The sequence below is a fragment of the Myxine glutinosa genome, chromosome 10 (genome assembly GCF_964187855.1).
Source record: "Myxine glutinosa chromosome 10, kmMyxGlut1.1, whole genome shotgun sequence".
Lineage (NCBI taxonomy): Eukaryota > Metazoa > Chordata > Myxini > Myxiniformes > Myxinidae > Myxine > Myxine glutinosa.
In genome coordinates this window covers 101,110,220-101,130,503 of record NC_136270.1, presented here as the reverse complement: position 1 = coordinate 101,130,503, position 20,284 = coordinate 101,110,220, and the positions used below count along the sequence as shown (strand labels likewise).

At 48.5% G+C, this 20,284-nt stretch overlaps 1 protein-coding gene across 3 annotated transcripts in view; it reads right to left on the bottom strand.

The window, feature by feature from the left end:
* Window positions 1–19,449, bottom strand: part of UPP1 (uridine phosphorylase 1) — a 42,611-nt gene extending 23,162 nt beyond the window's left edge. The window contains exons 1-3 of one of the 3 annotated variants that reach the window (XM_078785940.1): window positions 19,136–19,449; window positions 11,397–11,539; window positions 2,023–2,143 (exon numbers count right to left, since the gene is read on the bottom strand). In XM_078785940.1, coding sequence (XP_078642066.1) covers window positions 2,023–2,143; window positions 11,397–11,425 — 150 coding nt within the window. In that variant the 5' untranslated portion in view covers window positions 11,426–11,539; window positions 19,136–19,449. Of the gene's footprint in view, window positions 1–2,022; window positions 2,144–11,396; window positions 11,540–11,673; window positions 11,772–19,135 lie in introns of those variants that run through there. The other 2 variants (XM_078785939.1, XM_078785941.1) reach the window with 2 other exon arrangements.
* Between the last annotated feature and the right edge of the window lie 835 nt (window positions 19,450–20,284).

The window sequence follows — 20,284 nt, the reverse complement described above, 5'->3', positions numbered from 1 at the left end:
CGAGAAATCCTGCTAACAGACGAACATCAAACAAACAGACAAACATAGGGACAATACCCCTGGCCCTCACCTGGTAGAATAAACAGTACACTGCACTGACTAAAGGTATTTTAAACCAATTTCAATGGTTGTTAGAAGACAGGGCAGCATGTAGAATCATACTTACATAATCATAAGACTTTAAACAAACAAACAAAAAAATATCTATTTTGGATTTTGGGGGGTAACCCCCCCCCCCCCCCAAAAAAAACCCCCACCCTTCCTCAGCCCCATATACCTCCTCAGACCCCAATTTTTATAATGCCTTGAACAAACATTGGTACATCACGGGTGATGAAGGTTGTGGTGAAGTTTCATCGAAATTGCGTGTGTAGTTTCTGAGAAGAAAGCAAATACCTATTTTGTAATTCAAGGATGTGGAGAAACATAAGTAGAGCGCGCATGCGTGCGCGCACACACACACACACATACGCACACACACACGCACACACACACGCACACACACACACACACACACACACACACACACACACACACACGGAGGTGCTGGAAACATTGAGACATGGTAGGTCTCCATGCCATCTCCTGAACTCCACCCATGTGTGGAGATAGCAGCCAACGACAGCAACTTGTATGCACGTATGCACACCTATACCTACACACGTGTACGCGCACACACGCACATATATGCTCGCGCACATGGAGCTGGATACTTTGAGACCTGGGAGGGCTCCGTTCCACCTTTTGAAACCTGCATATGGAGATAAAGACCAAAGACACACAAACACACACACACGTTTATGTTAAAGAGGCTTGTCATTAACTATTCTGAGATTGGCTTTTTTGTCCTACCAGCTATAAGCGATGTAAAATTACTTTACATGTGTGATAAAATATGTGGCAACAATCTGAAATGCAACAATTACTCATATTCCTTTGATTCTGATCTGAGACCCTCATAACTGCCCCAGGGAGGGCAATTTATAGTCCAATTCCCCCAGGAACAAAACCCAGAAACAAGTTGTGGTGAGATATGCAATCAACCAAAATGATCGTAATACCTAGGGGGCATGATAATTCTCGAAACAAAAATGCACAGCTTGGATCATAAAAGTGCTTTTGAATTCGCCTTGTATGGTATGATCTTGTATTTGGCAAACTTACACTGTCTTACTAGTGCACAAGTAATTCCCAAGGATGCCCATAATTCAGTGGTTTATAAAAATTAGGCAGCTTTATTTGGCTAGAAAAGCAGGGGGATAGAGAGAGGAGGGTGAGATGTGTCCCTAAGTGTATACCTAAGGAGATATACAACCCCAATCACAGCTCTCACCCATAATTGGAGGGAATAACCAATCAGCTCTCACCTAATCAATTACCCCAAATGGCTAGGATTATATAAACTAACCCTCATGCTCTTGCAGCCAAATAAATCTGCATGAAGCAACTAAGAAACGCTACAGAAGGTAAGCCATTTTCTGTTTCAAACCCTATTCTGGTTTCCTCTACAGCTGCAGACATTCACAAGTAGCACATACTTGAGAATCCCCCAAGGCTACTCCCACATCAAGGAGGACCCCCCATAAAGGCTTGATGGGGCATATGGCCTCCTCCTCCTCAAAGTTCCTTGTGTAACTTCATTCAGTTAGAAATGAACTTCACTCTTTTATCTCCTCATATTTTCTGCAGCATTGTCTAACCTGGGTCTGTTGCTTCATGCCCTTTTCTCCAGTTCTCCAAGACAGCAACCCGTTGCTATATTATCTTCTACAAACCAATTATCTTCGTATTTAAGAAAAGGTTACGTTCCCCACTTGAGGTTATATTTACCTACTGTTTACCTCTCCGTTTTGGCACGAAACACCATCATTATTAAGTATATTTATTAATAAATATGATTACTCATAGATGGCATCAGAACATTTTCGAAATACTGTGCTGGCATTAAATACATAGTCCTGATACTGTGAAAACACAAGGGTTTTCACAGAAATAATGAGGAGAAAAAAAAAGAGAATAGACCTTAATATCACCAAACATTGCCGGAAGGTCATGTGTAGTGTTGCTCATTCCCAGGTGGTACAACACATCTTCTTGGAGATATGCCAGGTGTGGGTTCAGAATTTTTACTTTCCCATTGTCTCTGGACACAGGCATGGCAGGGAACACCGTGATCACTCACTTTCAATTATTGCATAAACAAATTGCATGAGAAGCTTCTGCTTTTCACCGTTCTTCCCTGACCAATTAACTGATGGTCAAACATCAGAGCCAAAATTGTTTTCTTTGTCACCATTCAGTTTTTAGGGCAACACACAAATTTGGGACCTCTAGCTAAATAAAAGATTTTAAACACTGGCATAGCCCAGCATTTGTTGATAATATGAGATTGTTAATAGAAAAAAAATCGTATTGAAATCTTCCTTCCAGACTAAAATACGCAATTTGTTGTTTGTCTGTCTGACCATCATACATTCGGTCGTTACTGTTACGTTTGTGGGGTAGATGATGAAATACCATATAGGATCGTATAGATGTAACATGTACTGTGGACACGCAGGAGAAATCTCAATGTATTAAGTAGGGAAACTGGAGCTTAAGTTGTTTATGTGTCTGAGAGGAGGTAGGAAGAAGAGTGTCTGTCTCTGTCTCTGTCTCTGTCTCTGTCTCTCTCTCTCTTGTGAGGAGACGTTTCGGAGCTTTGTGGAACCTTTTCAACGTTGGTGGACAGGGGTGTTGTTGGACTGCGGTGCTTTTCAGGAGAGCGAGAGCCATGTTGCGTTTGGCGGTAGAAACGAGGAAGGGCCGTTTCACTGTTTGCTTTGTGCCTGGGCGTTTTCGACGTGGGGTTTCGGCACCATTGTCGGAGCTCTTCCCATGCAAGTGGCTACACAGGCGACAACAACCAACAAGCCTCTCAACGCATTTTGGACCAGAGCAGAATAACGGCCGACTCAATAAAAAAAATTATTTTATCTTTCCCCTTGTTCACCTTTGTGTCTGAATGGAGGATCCTCTAGTAGAAAATATTAGACATACCTCACCTTTCGTTTTTTTATCCCTGACATTTATTTTCATTAAATTCATTATTGTTGCATTTTATTTGTCATGTGTGTTTATTTGTTTGTGGGTCTGAGAATAAACCCGTGTGGCTTCCGTTCAGGTAAGCGCTTTGGTTCTCCCACCCGCGCGCGACGGACCAACTGCCAGTTTTGGCTACGAGCCTCAGAATTAAGGTCATTCGTCATCCAGTGGTCTTAACCACTGGGTGACAGGACATTACTTATCCAATCTCAACCAAACTTAACAGGCCGATTAAGGGTCACACGATGGAGTTTGTCGCGACTTAAATTTCCCCCTTCCACAAAGGGGGTTTCCACAAAAGGTGGGGGGACCTAGTGATGGATTCGTTTGCAGCCTGTGGCTGCCTGGCTGCCTCATTTTCTGGGGGCATGGCTGTGCCACTGATATAATGCTCCTTTAGAGCCCCCAAGACCAAGGCAAAAATAAAAGTCGCATGTGGCAAAGAGAAAAGTCCCACATGGCAAAGAAAAAAGTCCCACGTGCCAAAGAGAAAAGTCCAACGTGCCAAAGAGGAAAGTCCCACATGCCAAATAGGAAAGCCCTATGTGGCAAAGAGAAAACACAAAAGACCCATGTGGCATAGAAAAAGTCCCACATGCAAAGAAAAACGTACCACGTGGCAAAGAGAAAAGTTCCATGTGGCGTAGAAAATGTCCCACGTGGCATAGAGAAAAGTCCCACGTTGCACAGAAAATGTACCAGGTGGAAAAGAGAAAAGTCCCATGTGGCATAGAAAGGGTCCCACGTGGCATAGAAAGAGTCCCACGTGGCATAGAGAAAAGTCCCACGGGGCAGAAAGAAAAGTCCCACATGGCAGAGAGAAAAGTCCCACATGGCAGAGAGAAAAGTCCCACATGGCAGAGAGAAACGTCCCACCTATCAGAGAGAAAACTCCCACGTGGCAGAAAGAAAAGTCCCACGTGGCAGAAAGAAAAGTCCCACGTGGCAGAAAGAAAAGTCCCATGTGGCAAAGAGGAAAGTTCCATGTGGTGTATAAAATGTCCCACGTGGCATAGAGAAATGTCCCACGTGGCATAGGGAAAAGTCCCATGTTGCACAGAAAATGTACCAGGTAGAAAAAGAGAAAAGTCCCACATGGAAAAGAGAAAAGTCCCATGTGGCATAGAAAAGGTCCCACATGGCATAGAAAGAGTCCCACGTGTCAGAGAGAAAAGTCCCACGGGGCAGAAAGAAAAGTCCCACATGGCAAAAAGGAAAGTCCCACGTGTCAAAGAGGAAAGCCCTACGTGGCAAAGAGAAAACACAAAAGACCCATGTGGCATAGAAAAAGTCCCACATGCAAAGGAAAAAGTCCCACATGGCATAGAAAAAGTCCCACATGGCATAGAAAAAAGTCCCACATGGCAGAGAGAAAAGTCCCATGTGGCGAAGAGAAATGAAGGGGAGCGGGAGGAGGAGGAGGAGGGGAGGGGGGGAAGAGGCGGGGAGGGGAGGGGGGAAGAGGCGGGGAGGGGAGGGAAGGGAAGGGGGGGAGGCAGGAGAGGAAGGGGAGTGGCTCACGTTTCTGAGTGAATGTGGCTCACGTTTCTGAGTTAAGTGTGATGCCGATCAGGAAGAAGAAGAAGCCGTATTACCAAATCCGAACACTTCCGGAATTGTTTGATTTATTTGTATTCAAATCTCTGGTAATTGTTTTGTATTTATTTATGCGAATGTGTACTTGTATATAACTGTCATTAATTTTAAAAGGCTTCGGCACTATCGAGCGATTATTATTATTATTATTATTATTTTATTTTTTATTTTTTTTTAACTCCAAAAAAAACGAATTGTTTTTTTTCCAATTTTTTTTTGTTGTTGTTGCCTAAAACACTCCCAGGCACTCATTGATGAACCTCTGAAAGTTTGATGAAGATCCGTTCAGCCATCTCAGAATAAAACGTGGACACACACACAGACAACTCGGTATATATATCTATCTATAATTCCAGTAATCTCTGTCTGTACGTTTGTACGTTTGTACGTCTGTACGTCTGTACGTCTGTTTGTCTGTGACCGCTGTTTCTCGACAACCACGGGTCCGATATACTTTTAACTTGCCAGGTATATTGCTGGGGACCCGAGGATGTGCCTTTTCAAGGTTTCATATTAATCGGACAATTACTTACCGAGCTATGTCCAAAAAACGATTCAACCAATCAGAGAGCAGCGAACGATCGCGTGTGCCGAACGTGGAGGACACACTCTGCCTCGGATGGCACATTTGAGAGCGTATTCATTTATTTCACGTTTGCAAACTATGTTGGCGTTAAACTATGTTTTAAAACTAATAAAACCGAATTTGCGATTCATTCGCTTTCCTGCGCGTTTGTGCACGCGATGGCGATTTCTTTACCAAACTCCGGAAGCCGTTCGCTTTGGACCAAACCATTGCATGTAAATAGAGGGGGGGGGATTGTCACCGTACTCGCAAGCCGTTCGCTTTGGACCAAACCATTTCATGTAAATAGAGGGGGGGGATATAATTTTAGATATAGATATAGTACGGGCAATGCCCTAGTATATACAACAACAACATCAACAAGCATTTTAAGGCCATTTTCCCTGCTAGAGCGGGGGTTAGCCTTGCGGTCCCCATGACAATCTTCTCCATTTTGCCCTATTTTCTGCATCTCCCCTTGTTAACCCCCTTGCCCGCATTTCTTCTTCCACCATCTTTTGCCAAGTCTTTCTCGGTCTTCCCCGTCCTCTACTTCCTTCTACATTCATTTCCATCACTCTTCTCAACCAGTCACTTTCATCCTTCCTCAACACATGACCAAACCATCTCAACCTGTTCCTCTTCACAGCATCAATCACAGGCTCTATTCCCATCATCTTTTGCAATTCATCATTTGTCTTCCTCTCTCTCCGTTTATATATATATATACAGTATTGAAGCGCGGTGTTACACGCGCTGCTTGTAAGCAAGGAGGAAGCGGACAACGCGGTAAGTTGTAAGAGTCTTTATTCAAGAGCTACACTGTAACACTCCAGCGTTCCGGGCTGCGCGCCCGGTGTATATCCCGCGGCCACGCCTACCCCTCGGGCGTGGCCGCCGCCCACTTGGTGCGCGGAATGATGCCCTCGTGCCAGTGAGCTTTCGTGTCTGCCACACGCGCCCCCCCAGAATTCCCGCGCACCTGGAGGGCCAGTTTGCGGGGCAAACGGATAACCCGGCCGAAGCGCCCTCTGGCGACTGGCGGCATCCAGGGTGCAGGGATGCCAGCTGGGATGCCTCTGGCTGCACTCGGGATGGGTGCAGGCTCGGGGGGTGGCGTGCCGGCGGGGCCGGGCGGTGCTGGGGGTCCGCCCGCCGGGGGGCGGCCCTGATGCGGGGGCCGAGCCACCGGCGGTGGGTGGTCCACGTCGAGGTGGGCCGGCTTGAGGCGGTCTATGGAGACCCGGTCAGGAGTGCCGCCGATGTCCAAGGTGAAATGTTTCACCCCGGTCTCCAGCACGCGGAAAGGCCCGTCATACGGGGGCCGCAGTGGTGTCCGGTGGGCGTCGTGCCGGATGAACACGTACTCCGCGGTGCGAAGCTCCGGGGCGACGTGTGTAGGTGGGTGCCCGTGGTGCGCCGTGGGCACCGGGCCGAACGTCAGGGCGGTCTCCTGCAGCGCGGAGCGCTCCTGCGCTGCGGACCATGGTGCCGTGGAGTCGGGGAGGAACTCGCCCGGCACCCGCAGCGGTTGCCCGAAGACCAACTCTGCCATGGATGCGCGCAGGTCGTCCTTGGGCGCCGTCCGGAGGCCCAGCAGCACCCAGGGGAGCCTGTCAACCCAGCCGCCGTCGTGGAGGGTCGCCTGGAGCGCGGCCTTCAACGAGCGGTGGAACCGCTCGCACAGGCTGTTAGCCTGGGGGTGGTAGGCCGTGGTGCGGTGCAGCTGGACCCCAAGCCCCCGCGCGACCGCCCCCCAGAGCTCCGAGGTGAACTGGGGGCCGCGGTCGGACGAGATGTCCGAGGGGGTGCCGAACCGGGCGACCCAGGTGGCGATGAACGCCTGCGCGACGTCCGCCGCCGTCGTTGATGCCAAAGGCACGGCCTCCGGCCACCGGGTGGTGCGGTCCATCATGGTCAGGACGTGGGTGAAACCCCGCGAGGGGGGCAGAGGTCCCACCAGGTCCACGTGAACGTGGTCAAACCGACGTTCCGGCACCGCAAACGGGGCCAATGGGGCCTGGGTGTGTCGGTGCACCTTCGCGCGCTGGCACGCGAGGCACGTCCTGGCCCAGCTGCGGACGGCCTTCCGGAGGCCATGCCAGACAAACTTGTCGGTGATCAACCTCTGGGAGGCCCTCGTGCCCGGGTGGGACAGGCCGTGGATGGAGTCGAAAATCCGGCGCTGCCAGCCCGCGGGCACGATGGGGTGAAGCCGCCCGAGGGAGACGTCGCACCCGAGGGTCGTGCCCACGCCGTTGAACGGCACCTCGGTGATGCGGAGGCCCGTAACGGCGGTCCACAAGGCCTGGACGCCGGGGTCGGCGGCCTGGTCCGCCGCCATCCGGGCATAGTCGATGCCGAGGTGGACCGCGTGGGCAACGGACCGGGAAAGGCAATCCGCCACCGGGTTGTCCTTCCCCGCGACGTGCCGGATGTCCGTCGTGTATTTGGACACGGCCGAGAGGTTACGCTGCTGCCGGGTCGGCCACGGCTCGGCGACCTTGCCCATCGCGAACACCAGTGGCTTGTGGTCGACGAAGGCCGTGAACGCACGGCCCTCGAGCAGATGGCGGAAGTGCCTGACCGCCAGGTGGAGCCCGAGCAACTCGCGGTCGAAGGTACTGTACCGGCGTTCGGGCGGGCGAAGCTGCCGGCTGAAGAACGCCAGTGGTTGCCAAGCTGCACGCACCCATTGCTCGTGCACCGCTCCCACCGCGTAGTCCGAGGCGTCGGTGGTGAGGGCGATCGGTGCATCGGGCGCCGGGTGCGCGAGCATGGTGGTGTTAGCCAAGGTGAGCTTCGTGCCCATGAACGCCGCATCCATCTGCTCGGTCCAGGTGACCACCTTTGCCCGGCGTCCCTCGGAGGGCCTCGTGCAAGGGGCGCAGGAGCTGGGCGATGCGGGGCAGGAAACGGTGGTAAAAGTTTACCATGCCCAGGAACTCCTGGAGCCCCCTGATCGTGCGGGGGCGCGGAAACCCCTTCACCGCCTCCACCTTGGCCGGTAGGGGTACGGCCCCATGCCTGGTGACGCGGTGCCCCAAAAAGTCGATTTCGGCAACACCGAACCGGCACTTGGCGGGGTTCACGATCAGGCCGTGCTGGCCCAGACGTTCGAAGAGCGTGCGGAGATGGTGTAGGTGCTCTTCGCGGGACGCGCTTGCAACGAGGATGTCGTCCAGATAGACGTAGACGAAATCCAAGTCGTGCAAGACGCTGTCCATGAGGCGCTGGAACGCCTGAGCTGCATTCTTCAAACCGAAGGGCATCCGAAGAAATTCGAAAAGACCGAACGGCGTCATGACAGCCGTCTTCGGGATGTCCTCCGGCCTGACGGGGACCCTGGTGGTAACCGCGTATGAGGTCCACCTTCGAGAAGAAGGACATATTCGCCAAGCGGGCGGAAAAGTCCTGAATATGGGGGATGGGGTAGCGGTCGGGGGTGGTGGCGTCGTTGAGACAGCGGTAGTCCCCGCACGGTCGCCATCCCCCACCGGGCTTGGGCACGATGTGGAGCGGCGACGCCCAAGCGCTCTCGGAGCGCCGCACGATGCCGAGCCGCTCTAGCGTAGCAAACTCGGCTTTAGCAACCGCGAGCTTCGTCGGTTCGAGGCGGCGTGCCCGGGCGTAGACCGGTGGCCCGGCGGTGGGGATGTGATGTTCCACCCCATGCTTGACGGTCCCCGCCGAGAAGGTGGGCCTCGTGAGGGCCGGGAAACGGGTGAGGAGGCGGGTGAATTTGTCCGCTGCCGGAAGCGTGCAGATGAACCTGGCCGGAACCGAACCGCTCAGCAAGCCGCTCGGCGAGCCGCTCGATGAGCCGCTCCGTGAGCTGCTCAACGAGGCGGGCAGCGCGCAAGCGAACGAGCTGAACATCTCAGCCTGGACAAGCCTTCTGTGCTTGACGTCGACCAACAGGCCATTGGCACAGAGGAAGTCCGCGCCGAGCAGTGCCATAGGCACGTCGGCAGTCACGAATGACCATCGGAAAACCTGCCCCCCAAACCGCAGAGAAAGGCAGTGTTTTCCGTACGTGCGAATGGGCGTACCGTTGGCAGCAAGCAGCGCGGGGCCCCAGCCCGCGGACTGCTTGTCGGACGTACCGGCGGGAACGACACTCACCTGCGCTCCCGTGTCGCACAGGTAACGGCGCCCGGATAAGGTGTCCGTTATGTACAGGAGGCTGTTTAATCGGCCGGCGCTGAGTGCCACTACCGAGGGCCGGCCCGGGCGTTTCCCGACCTGCCGAATGAGCACGGCGGGCGACATTGCCGAGCCTCGTGGCCGAACCTAGCGTGGAAATGGCACCAGGTTTGCGGCAAAGCCGGAGGCCGCGGTTGCCGCGGTGGTGGTGGGCGGGGCGTGGCGGCTGCCACGAGGCGCCCCTCGGAGCAGGGGTGGGCACCCGCAGGAGGTTCAGCTGCTACGCGGTGCGTCGCGTAGTAGGGGTGGGCACCCGCAGCAGTTTCGGGCTCGGGAGCCGCTACGGCCGCACCGAAACTCGCCTGCGTGTCCAAAGCCGCGTAGAACTTGTCGGCCTCGGCCGCGAATGCACGGGGTTCCATTGTCGCGGAACCGGCCAACGCGAGGCGTACTCGTGCCGGCAGCTGGCGTCGAAATAACGCCCGGAATAGAGCGTTCAGGGTTTCGTCGCCCATGAGCGACAGCATATGGTCCATTCGGACCGACGGTCGCGTGTCACCGAGCTCGGGGAGGTCCAAGAGGCGATCGGCCCGTGCGTCCACCGTGAGGCCGAACGTGGCGAGGAGGAGACGCTTGATCGCCTCGTACCTGCCGTCGGCCGGTGGGTTCCTCAGGACCGACACGACGCGGGCGGCCGCGCCGGCCCCGAGGGAGGCGACCACGTGGCAGTAGCGTGTCTCGTCCGCCGTGATGCGTCGAAGCCTGAACTGGGCTTCGGCCTGCAGGAACCAGATCTCCGCCTGAGCTTCCCAGAACTCGGGGAGCTTTATCGCTACCGCGTTGGTTGCCATGGCTGTGGCGGGTTCGGGTGGTCAGTGACGGCTGACCAGAACGTCGGAGGTCACCAATGAAGCGCGGTGTTACACGCGCTGCTTGTAAGCAAGGAGGAAGCGGACAACGCGGTAAGTTGTAAGAGTCTTTATTCAAGAGCTCCACTGTAACACTCCAGCGTTCTGGGCTGCGCGCCCGGTGTATATCCCGCGGCCACGCCTACCCCTCGGGCGTGGCCGCCGCCCACTTGGTGCGCGGAATGATGCCCTCGCGCCAGTGGGCTTTTGTGTCCGCCACAGTATCTATTTTTTTTAAATCACAATAGTTGTTCTTCTGAGCGTACCGCCATTGTGTACAACGTAAACATGTTGGTACCACCTGTTACCGTCCACATCATCACTTTACATTGCATTCCTGTTTCTACCAATACACACTCCAAAAAATTTGTCAACTGAATTGAGACAATCAGGAACTCGTCGGAGACGGGTACCCTTTTCGTATTTGTTAATGAAGTTTTAAGAACTAGAAACATCCTCATTACATGAAGGTTACCTAGGTTCATGCTAATAATTAACAGTGTACGAATGTAATGGGAACCTATGCACCTGTTCTTAGTGAACCGGCAAATGTGAACAGTTCAGAGCGAGCAAACAGTCCAATATGTACTTGACAAGTGTCAGAGTCCATTGGGGTCAACTCGGCAGTCTGTTGTAGGATATAAATATAAAAAAGCAAAGATTTCCTCAAAATATAAGTTCAAAGTGAGAGTCTGGAGTTTAAGGGTGTATTTCCTTATGGATTGTTTGAAGGAGCACTCGGAGCACAATCTTCAAAATGAGTCAACGAAGCAAAACAAAATGCAAATCAATACGAAACAATTATTAAGCGTCTGAGCAGTGTACAAAGCCCGGTTCATGCAAGGAATGCCTAACCACACATCAGCAATATGTCAGGCCGACATGCAAAACAAGCCATTCATTTGTGCTCCGGTTCGTGACCGGATTGTTCGCCATACGATCTGTCGAGGACCGACCAGTGTAGAGAATCTGAATGAGATTTCGGAGTCTTATATCTCCCACTGTGAGAGCTCTATCCAACGAGTCCCATCGTGTAGAAAGACTACAAAACTAGAGGGTCGGTAAACGGCAGCAGAAAGATAGTATTTTGTACTTACTCATCCGTGCCGTCGTGGGCCATAGCCATTGAGAACAAAAATGGAGCTCAGGTCGCTCTCCCGGGATCAAGTATATGCAGAAAGGGCGCTGCTCCGACCGGTGCGCTCGACTGCCCCGGAACAGACAATCCTGGGTGTGACGCCTTGGGGTGGGAGAGGCATCATTGGAGTAACCTTGGGACAAATGGGACATTCAACAAAGGAAAGCTCGTCCACCGGCAACTGCTATTAGTATTAGGCCCGGAATAAAAAAGGGAACTGAAAATGTTAACAATACCACAGTCTTTTGAAAACCAGGGGGTTCATTAGAACCCTGTGCAGTCTTGAGCAGGAGTTTGAATTTCAGTGTGGGCGGAGTTTTACATCATCTCAACCAAATGTGATTGGTCGAGATGATGTAAAATCCTGTAATATTTTGATGCAAGTTCTGCTAAACTGAAGGGTTTTGAAAGTGCCAAGTAGGCGATTTGTGTTCTTCAGTGTTCAAGTATGTAATTAAATTGAAATAAATAAAGATTTTAAAAGTCGTGGAAAAAATATTATTGACCGCTGTTGATGCATCCTCTTTTACACCACCTTATTTAACGCGTTGCATAAGTTATTCTTACCCGTTGTTTGTGTCCTTTATGAAGTCCTTACAAACAGTACGTTTCCCATTTGGAATGATTTTAAATTTTCTTTAACTGCCACACAGGTGCACAGATCTGCATTTTTTAAATTCATGTTCTCGGCAACCGTTGGTCCGATTTACATGGAACTTCCACAATATTATGCGGCTACTCAGGTAGAATGTTCAAGTGATAAATACGACGTCATACGTCAAAGGTATGGGCACCACCTTGGAAAACTGAAAATATTTGGATCTCTATACCTCCAAAACCGCTCCATGTAAAAAATTTTTTTTAACGTGGCTCATTGTGAAGAACTCCAAGTGTTGGTAATGATGACGTCATCTGTGTCTTCATTATGACGTCATAAGTCGAAAAGTACAACGCTTAGTCTGATCAGTTTGAAACTTATTGAGCATGATCTATGCAACAATTGTACTTGAGAATGTACATTTATGGCGTCATAGCTCACGTGGTCTGGCAGTCATATTGGATCAAAGAAAAAAAACAAAACCTGAAAAACCAGAAGAGTTGGCTCGGACCAAATCCTTCTGAAGACTGCACATGGTAAGTATTCTATGAATACCATCTAGTTTGTTATAGACTAGGAATATAATCTCAAAAAATTACATGAGGGGTAACTGTTTGTTACAAGCTGGCACCCATGCTAGGATTGAACCATGACACCTCCTGAGCAATATTAGCCTGGATGACACTTGATATTTTGATTTGGGACCTCACAGTGGGTTATTTTGTGAAAAAGGTCAATCGCGAAATATCTGATTTTCTCGACAATACAAAAATGTCAATAAAATGACCAATAATTCAGTTACAAACTTATTTTCGGTGTCAAAATGAGCAGAATAACAATACATATTGTAAAAATATTGGTTTATACTATAATATCGGGAAATTTTACAAAGAATGGCAAAAAATACAAAAAAATGCCGAATAATTATTTCGGTTTCACCATAAACATATAACAAAAATTGCAATAACTTCACAAATAAACATCCCATGCATATGTTTTAGGTATCAAAATCATTCATTATTATTCCCTCACATAACAGTAGCAGACAATTGGTTTACAACTGTGAATAAGACTGATTAATTACAACAAACATAACCCACCCCCCATAAATGTTGTTGCAACAGTCGGCTGTACCATGGTTTAACGATCGTTACATTCCCACCACAGCGTACGATTTGCTTTGCTTTTTTCATTACATATTTCTTGTTTATTCATTTTCAAATCGTAATGAATATCTATACAAATATAATATCAATTAAATATACATAATCCGTACATATTTGTACCATAACCACAAACCAGTTTGTGATATAATATATATCTAATGTTGCCAAAAGTTGTTTGTTTTGTTAATCATGTTAAATAATCTTGGCTTATCAAAATGGTGTCGATTTTAGCTTCTAGATCTAACGTATTTTTCTTTTGAACAGGTGCTGATCAGCAGTGGCGTCATGAACCAGCAGCACACATACAGCCGAGAAAAAAAAGCGTGGACACTACAACTAATTGGAACATTTGCTTTATATGTCAGAAACAGTCTAACAAACCAACTAGAAAGCTTGGAAGCAACGGACTGGAGAGAGTGCAGCATGCACTGAGTGAGCGCAAAAAATACCAAGACTATGCAAGGTGGGACGTAGTGGAGAGATTGGAAGCTGCAAGTTTTCAATCTGTATCTGGTGACACTGAATTTGTTTATCACAAAGACTGTTATGGCACTTTCACAAGTGCGATGCATCTCAGTAGATTGGAATTTTTTTTGAAACTAAGACCTGTGCAGAGGAGGGTGCTTCGACCAACGCAGGCGACCAAGCCTCTCAGGTACTGCGAAGCAAGGCCAAGGCATTTTTTTTTTTTTTTTTTTTTTGTATACTGAAATCGAGGCTCGTGAAAGAGCTAACATTAACTTCACAAACAAATCGACCAGACAAACAAAATACACAAAAAGAGGGAGCGGAAGACAAGATGGGGAGAAAAGGGGAAGCACACACACACAACATCCGAGAGCAGGGAGATGTGTGGAAGGGAGAGGGCCCGGGGGGAGGAGGCGTGGGAAGGGGGGGGGGGGAGGGAGAAGTATAAAGCACAAGGACACCAAGGACTTCCAGGACAAAAGTTGGTATTTCAAAAAGTGGATTTGGGGTGAAATTAGCGGGGGTAGAAAAGATCAAGGTTTTGGATGGGGGAAGATAAGAGATGGTGGTGAACAGCTGTTTTAAAGACTTGGAGGGTGGAGTGGGATTGAAGAGAGTGAGGGAGTTTGTTCCAGAGGCGGGAGAAAAGAGGAATGAAGGAGTGAAGGTGAGCAGAGAGTCTTGATTTTGGCAGTTTAACCAAAAGAGGGTTGCAGGCAGATCTTGTGCGACCTGTAGGAATATTTGCGGGACAGAGCCCAGAGAGAGCTGGGGGGGGCAAGGCCAGAGAGGAGTTGGTAGAAGACAGAAAGACCACCAACCTGCCTGCGGTGAGTGAGTGAGAGGCCCTTGGAGTTAGCTTCATCGCGGGAGATTCCAATGATTCTGAATGCTTTGGTTTCAACAGCGTGAAGGCGATCTAGGTGTGAGGCAGGAGCACCAGCCCAGAGGGGAGGGCAGTATTCCATTGAGCTGCGGATGAAAGCCTTGTATGTGGTGAGAAGCTCAGGTGTGCCAAGGAAGGACTTCGCACGACGGAGGATGCCCAGTCGGCGACTGGCTTTGGAGGCCAGATTTGAAATGTGGTTTTTCCAGGAAAGATCATGGCAGATAGTGAGACCCAAAAGCTTGAGTGATAGAACTTCTTGGAGAGGATTATTCAGAAAGTGGATGGGAGGGTTGTCCAGTCGGTCTTTTCGGAGAGACATCGTAAGAGTGTGAGATTTGTCAGGATTGAAAGACATGTTCCACTTGTTTGCCCAGTCTGTGATTTGTCAAGGTCTGCAGAGAGTGAGGAGGCTGCAGACTGCCGATCTGAGGGATGAAGAATGGAGCGACAGAGAGTAGAGTCGTCAGCAAAGAGATAGAGAGGATTTTCAAGAGAGTCAGAGAGATCATTGATGAAGACCAGAAAAAGCACAGGGCCCAGAACACTGCCTTGGGGAACTCCAGCCTGAACAGGAAGAGGAGATGAGAGAAACCCATTCAGGGCCACACGTTGACTACGACTAGAGAGGACGTCCGCCAGCCATGCGTGGAGATTTCCATGGATACCAAAAGAGGAGAGTTTGGTGAGCAGAGCGGGGTGCCAGACCGTATCGAGGGCACATGATATGTCAAGGGAGACTGCTCTAATTTCCTGTTTGGCATTGAGGACCTCCATCCATTGTTGAGAAAGCAGAAGCAGCATGTCCAGAGTGGAGTGTCCAGGTCTGAAACCAAATTGATGATCAGAGATCAAGCCATTGGAGAAGAGGAAAGATTTCATATCTGAAGCAATGATGGATTCCATGACTTTGCTGATAATTGGGAGAAGGCTGATTGGTCTGTAGTTGCTGGGATCTGTTTTTGCACCTTTTTTGTGCAAAGCGGTGATGTTGGCAGATTTCCAAGCAGATGGAAGATGACCTTGAGCAAAAGAGAGGGTGAAGAGAACAGAGAGGGGGAGTGAAAGAGCGGAAGAACATGATTTTAGGACCCGTGGGCTGATGCCGTCAGGTCCAGTTGCAGAATCAGAGTCGAGGGTTGACAGAAACTTTTCCACCTTGTCAGGAGGAAAGGACACAGAGTCTAGGAGCAGCTGGGTACGACTGGGTATGGTGGGTACAGAGAGGGATGGGTTTGGGACACAAGATTTAGAGGCAAACACAGAGTTGAGGCATTCAGCTTTTTCACGTGCGGAGTCAGCTGTGTGGCCATTGAACACGGACCTGTGTGTTTTCTGCCAGCAAACGTCCAAAGACAAGACCCGACTTGCAGCATCCCTGTCATTCTCTAAAAAGCTGCTTCTAGCCGCTCAGACTGACCCTCTCTTGAGCTGCAGATTGGCTTGTGTGAACGACCTCGTAGCTGGAGATGTACGGTACCATCTCAAATGTTATGTCAACTTCACACGAAAAGCTGGCCATGAGCATGATCCAATGATGCAGCCAAACCCTAGGGAGATTTGTCTGAAAACTGTCGCACATGAGATTTCTATTGGCATCACCAAGGGAGAAATATACAGCCTATTAGATGTGTGGGAACGATACTCTGAATTGATGGCTGAATGTCAGGTTGATGCTGGAAGTTACAAGCAACACAGGACACATTTCAAGTACAAACTACAAGATCTCCTTAAAGGAGAAATCGACTTCGTTCTGCAACTTGACCCACAAAAAGCACAATTGTTCCCCACCGTACCAGCGCGAATTGTTGTACAGGCCTTGAAAGAGACAACAGATACAATAGATGATACAACCTCTGAAGGCTACGAGCATGGTTTGCGTGCAAGTCAATTTGTAGATCAGGATATGGAGCAGGTCTTAGCATCACACCACACAGCTCTACGTATAAGAGCAGATATACGAGACTCGCCCTCTTATAACGACTGTTCCTCTGTCAACGCAGACAATGCAGCTAAAATTATTCCCGAGAGTCTCTTCATGTTACTCAGTGTACTTCTGACAGGCGAGCCAGGAGAAACAGAAGTTGATGACACAACAAGGATGTTATCTCTCAGTATAGCCCAAGATGTTGTACATGCCGTCTCCAAAGGGAAAGCGCTGACACCAAAGCATGTTGGGCTAGGAATGACCCTTCACCAAGCAACTCGTTCCAAGGACCTGGTGAACATATTTCACAAGGCCGGACACTGCATCAGTTACAGTCAAGTTCAACGTGTAGATACCACACTAGCGCAGCACGTACTGGACAACTCAACGAAAAAGGATCAGTTTCCTGTCCCACCAAATCTTATCGAAGGCCGGTTTCTCCAATTTTCTGCTGATAATATCGATATTATAGAAGAAACCCTCGATTCTTCTCGAAGGTACCACTCTCATTGGCAGACACGGCAGGAAGCCTACGTCCTACGAATAAAGCTGCGCTCGGGAAGATCTTGGAGGGTGGAGTAACTGTCGAGGTCCTGCCAGTGTCTTCGCTTAAGACATGTTTTATCATAGATGGTCAGGCATTGGTACAAGCCATTGGAAAACCAACGGGGGCAAAGTCATTTGGAGATCTGGCTGATGTCTTCAATGCATCAGTGTTCAGTCATTTCAATCAGCACTGCTCAAGAGTCGATGTGGTTTTCGATCGATATCGTATGACATCAATCAAGTCTGGGACCCGGGAAAGGAGAGAGGGGCGAGTACGTTCTATCCGGCGCAAGATCGACAGCAGAGAGATTCCACTCCCTGCCAACTGGAAGCAGTTCATGGACTTACCAGAAAACAAGGCAAATCTGACCAACTTTCTCAGCGATCAAATGATGTTGGAGGCAAAAAAGAGCCGACCCACTTGTGAGTCGATCACTGCAGGTGGGTTTGAGGAAGAAACCAAAGTAGCATCGTCACTGGGGTCTGATGTTGAACAGCTGCAATCATCTCACAAGGAGGCCGATACACGTATAATAGTGCATGCCAAGGCGGCCTATATGGATGGATACGAACGGATCATAGTCTCGTGCAGGGACACCGACGTATTGGTACTGCTCACACACTTCGCGGGACAATTAAGTGGAGAGCTCTGGATGAGAGCTGGCACAAGGCAGCAACGGCGTTATGTGGCTGTGCACGGCATACAGTTGACACCGTAACATCCTGGCCTAACATCCTGGCGTACCATGCGGTTACAGGATGTGACAGTCAGTCAACCAAGTGGACACGGGAAAAAGACGACATGGAAGGTATTCCAGCAACACGGAGCATTGCTTAATGACCTCGGACGTGGCACACTGTCAGAATCCACCATACGGAGTGTGGAAGAGTTCTTCTGCCGCATTTACTCACCAGCTTCGGACGAAACTAACATCAACGATGTGCGATACCGCATGTTTCAAAAGGGCACCAAAGACCAAGAAAAGCTTCCACCAACTCGAAAATGTCTTGAGCAACACATCAAACGCGCACACCACCAGGCTCAGGTGTGGTACCAGGCAGATGTACCAATCCCTGAAATCGAGTCACCCATTGGAAGTGGATGGTACGAGAATGTTACGAGGAGACTACACCCACACATCAGTGTGGACGATCCTCTGCCAAACGAGTTCACAGACATAGTCTGCTGCAAGTGCAAAAATTGTGCAACTGCCAGATGCTCTTGTAGGGCCAAGAACTCGAAGTGCATAGCTGCGTGTACCTGTAATAACGGAGTGTGTCACAACCCATACAGTGTGGCAATTGAAACGGCCTCTGAGTGACTTAAACACGACATTCTTTTATTTCATTTCATGTACATGTAAACTTGCACATATGCAATTAGCAGCATTTTCAGTCCATGGTTACTTGTTTATATGACATCAATATCATGTTCTTACAAATATTACCGGTCAGCGAATCTTAAGTTTCACTAGGGGGGTGGATTATGTTTGTTGTAATTAATCAGTCTTATTCACAGTTGTAAACCAATTGTCTGTTACTGTTATGTGAGGGAATAATAATGAATGATTTTGATACCTAAAACATATGCATGGGATGTTTATTTGTGAAGTTATTGCAATTTTTGTTATATGTTTATGGTGAAACCGAAATAATTATTCGGCATTTTTTTGTATTTTTTGCCATTCTTTGTAAAATTTCCCGATATTATAGTATAAACCAATATTTTTACAATATGTATTGTTATTCTGCTCATTTTGACACCGAAAATAAGTTTGTAACTGAATTATTGGTCATTTTATTGACATTTTTGTATTGTCGAGAAAATCAGATATTTCGCGATTGACCTTTTTCACAAAATAACCCACTGTGAGGTCCCAAATCAAAATATCAAGTGTCATCCAGGCTAATATTGCTCAGGAGGTGTCATGGTTCAATCCTAGCATGGGTGCCAGCTTGTAACAAACAGTTACCCCTCATGTGATTTCTGGGCCCCTTTTCAGATAATATTCCTAGTCTATTAAGTGATTCTTCACTATTGAGAGATAGGGCGAAAAACGATATAAAGCAAAATATGTCAAAAAGTTGTGGACAGATTCGCACATACCGAGGCAAATGAGTTGGTTAGTTGACGTAAACTGTTCAACCTGGCAGAGGGATGCTTTCAACAGAGTGCCGTTCCAGTTTGTTCTTCTCTCAAGGATATTAATGGCCAGCAAAAGTGTACTCCGACAGCAATAATGAGGACGCTTAAAATGTGACCTGGACTTCCGATACAAAATTTAACATGAGCTAGCTAATCTAAGCTATGATGAGCGAGGAAAGGACACAGGACTTTATACATTAGAAAGGAGGCGATTACAAGGGGATCTGGTAAAAACGTTTAAGATAATAAAGTGTCCACAAAGTAAATGTAGAAGTGACCGGATTTCAGAATTTCCTGCAATATTTCAACAGAATGGACAGTAACAGGAGCACGAGCCAAAGCCTGAGAGTAAGGAAGAGGAGAGTTAAGACAGTAGTGAGGCAGGACATTTCACTCAGAGAGTAGTTAATGCACGGAATTGTCTCCCTGGGAAGGTAATGGCAACAGAAACAGCATGTAAGTTTAAACTGGAAATGCATGGGTTTGTGGAAGGGATAGATATATGGACAGGGACATTGTGGTACCTTAGGTATAGTTTGCTGATTGTAAGCATGCGCAATGATTAATTTATTTTTATTTGTGTGGATGTGGGAAATAATTATATTAAGGTGTTAAATACTGTTGATGTTTGCACAGCTTTACAACAACTCCCAGCTAGAGTGTGTCTGTGTGTGTGTGTCGTTGGTTGTTGTCTCCATATGAGGGTTCCAGAAGGTGGAACAGCGAGAGCCCTCTATATATATATATATATATATATATATATATATATATTGTAACGGTTTTGAGAAGTGTAACGGTTTTTGAGAAGTGTAACAATTTTGGAGGAAGTGTAACGAATGTGAAAAGTATGGTTTTGTTATGTGTAACACCCTCGTAATGTAAATAATGGTCGCAGCCGTCCTCCTAGTTAATTCCATGAAACTTACACACAGGCCACGATATATCTTTTTAAATAGTGTATTTCCTTATTCCATGTAGGCTAAATATGTGTTTCCCACTAGATTGACTCTGCATTGTATCAAACGAAATAAGCGTAGGCCCTTTCAATTTCCCCAATCATCTCCACTCTCCAAAGTTCCTTTCAAAAGCGGTGCGAGTGGTGTTCAATCT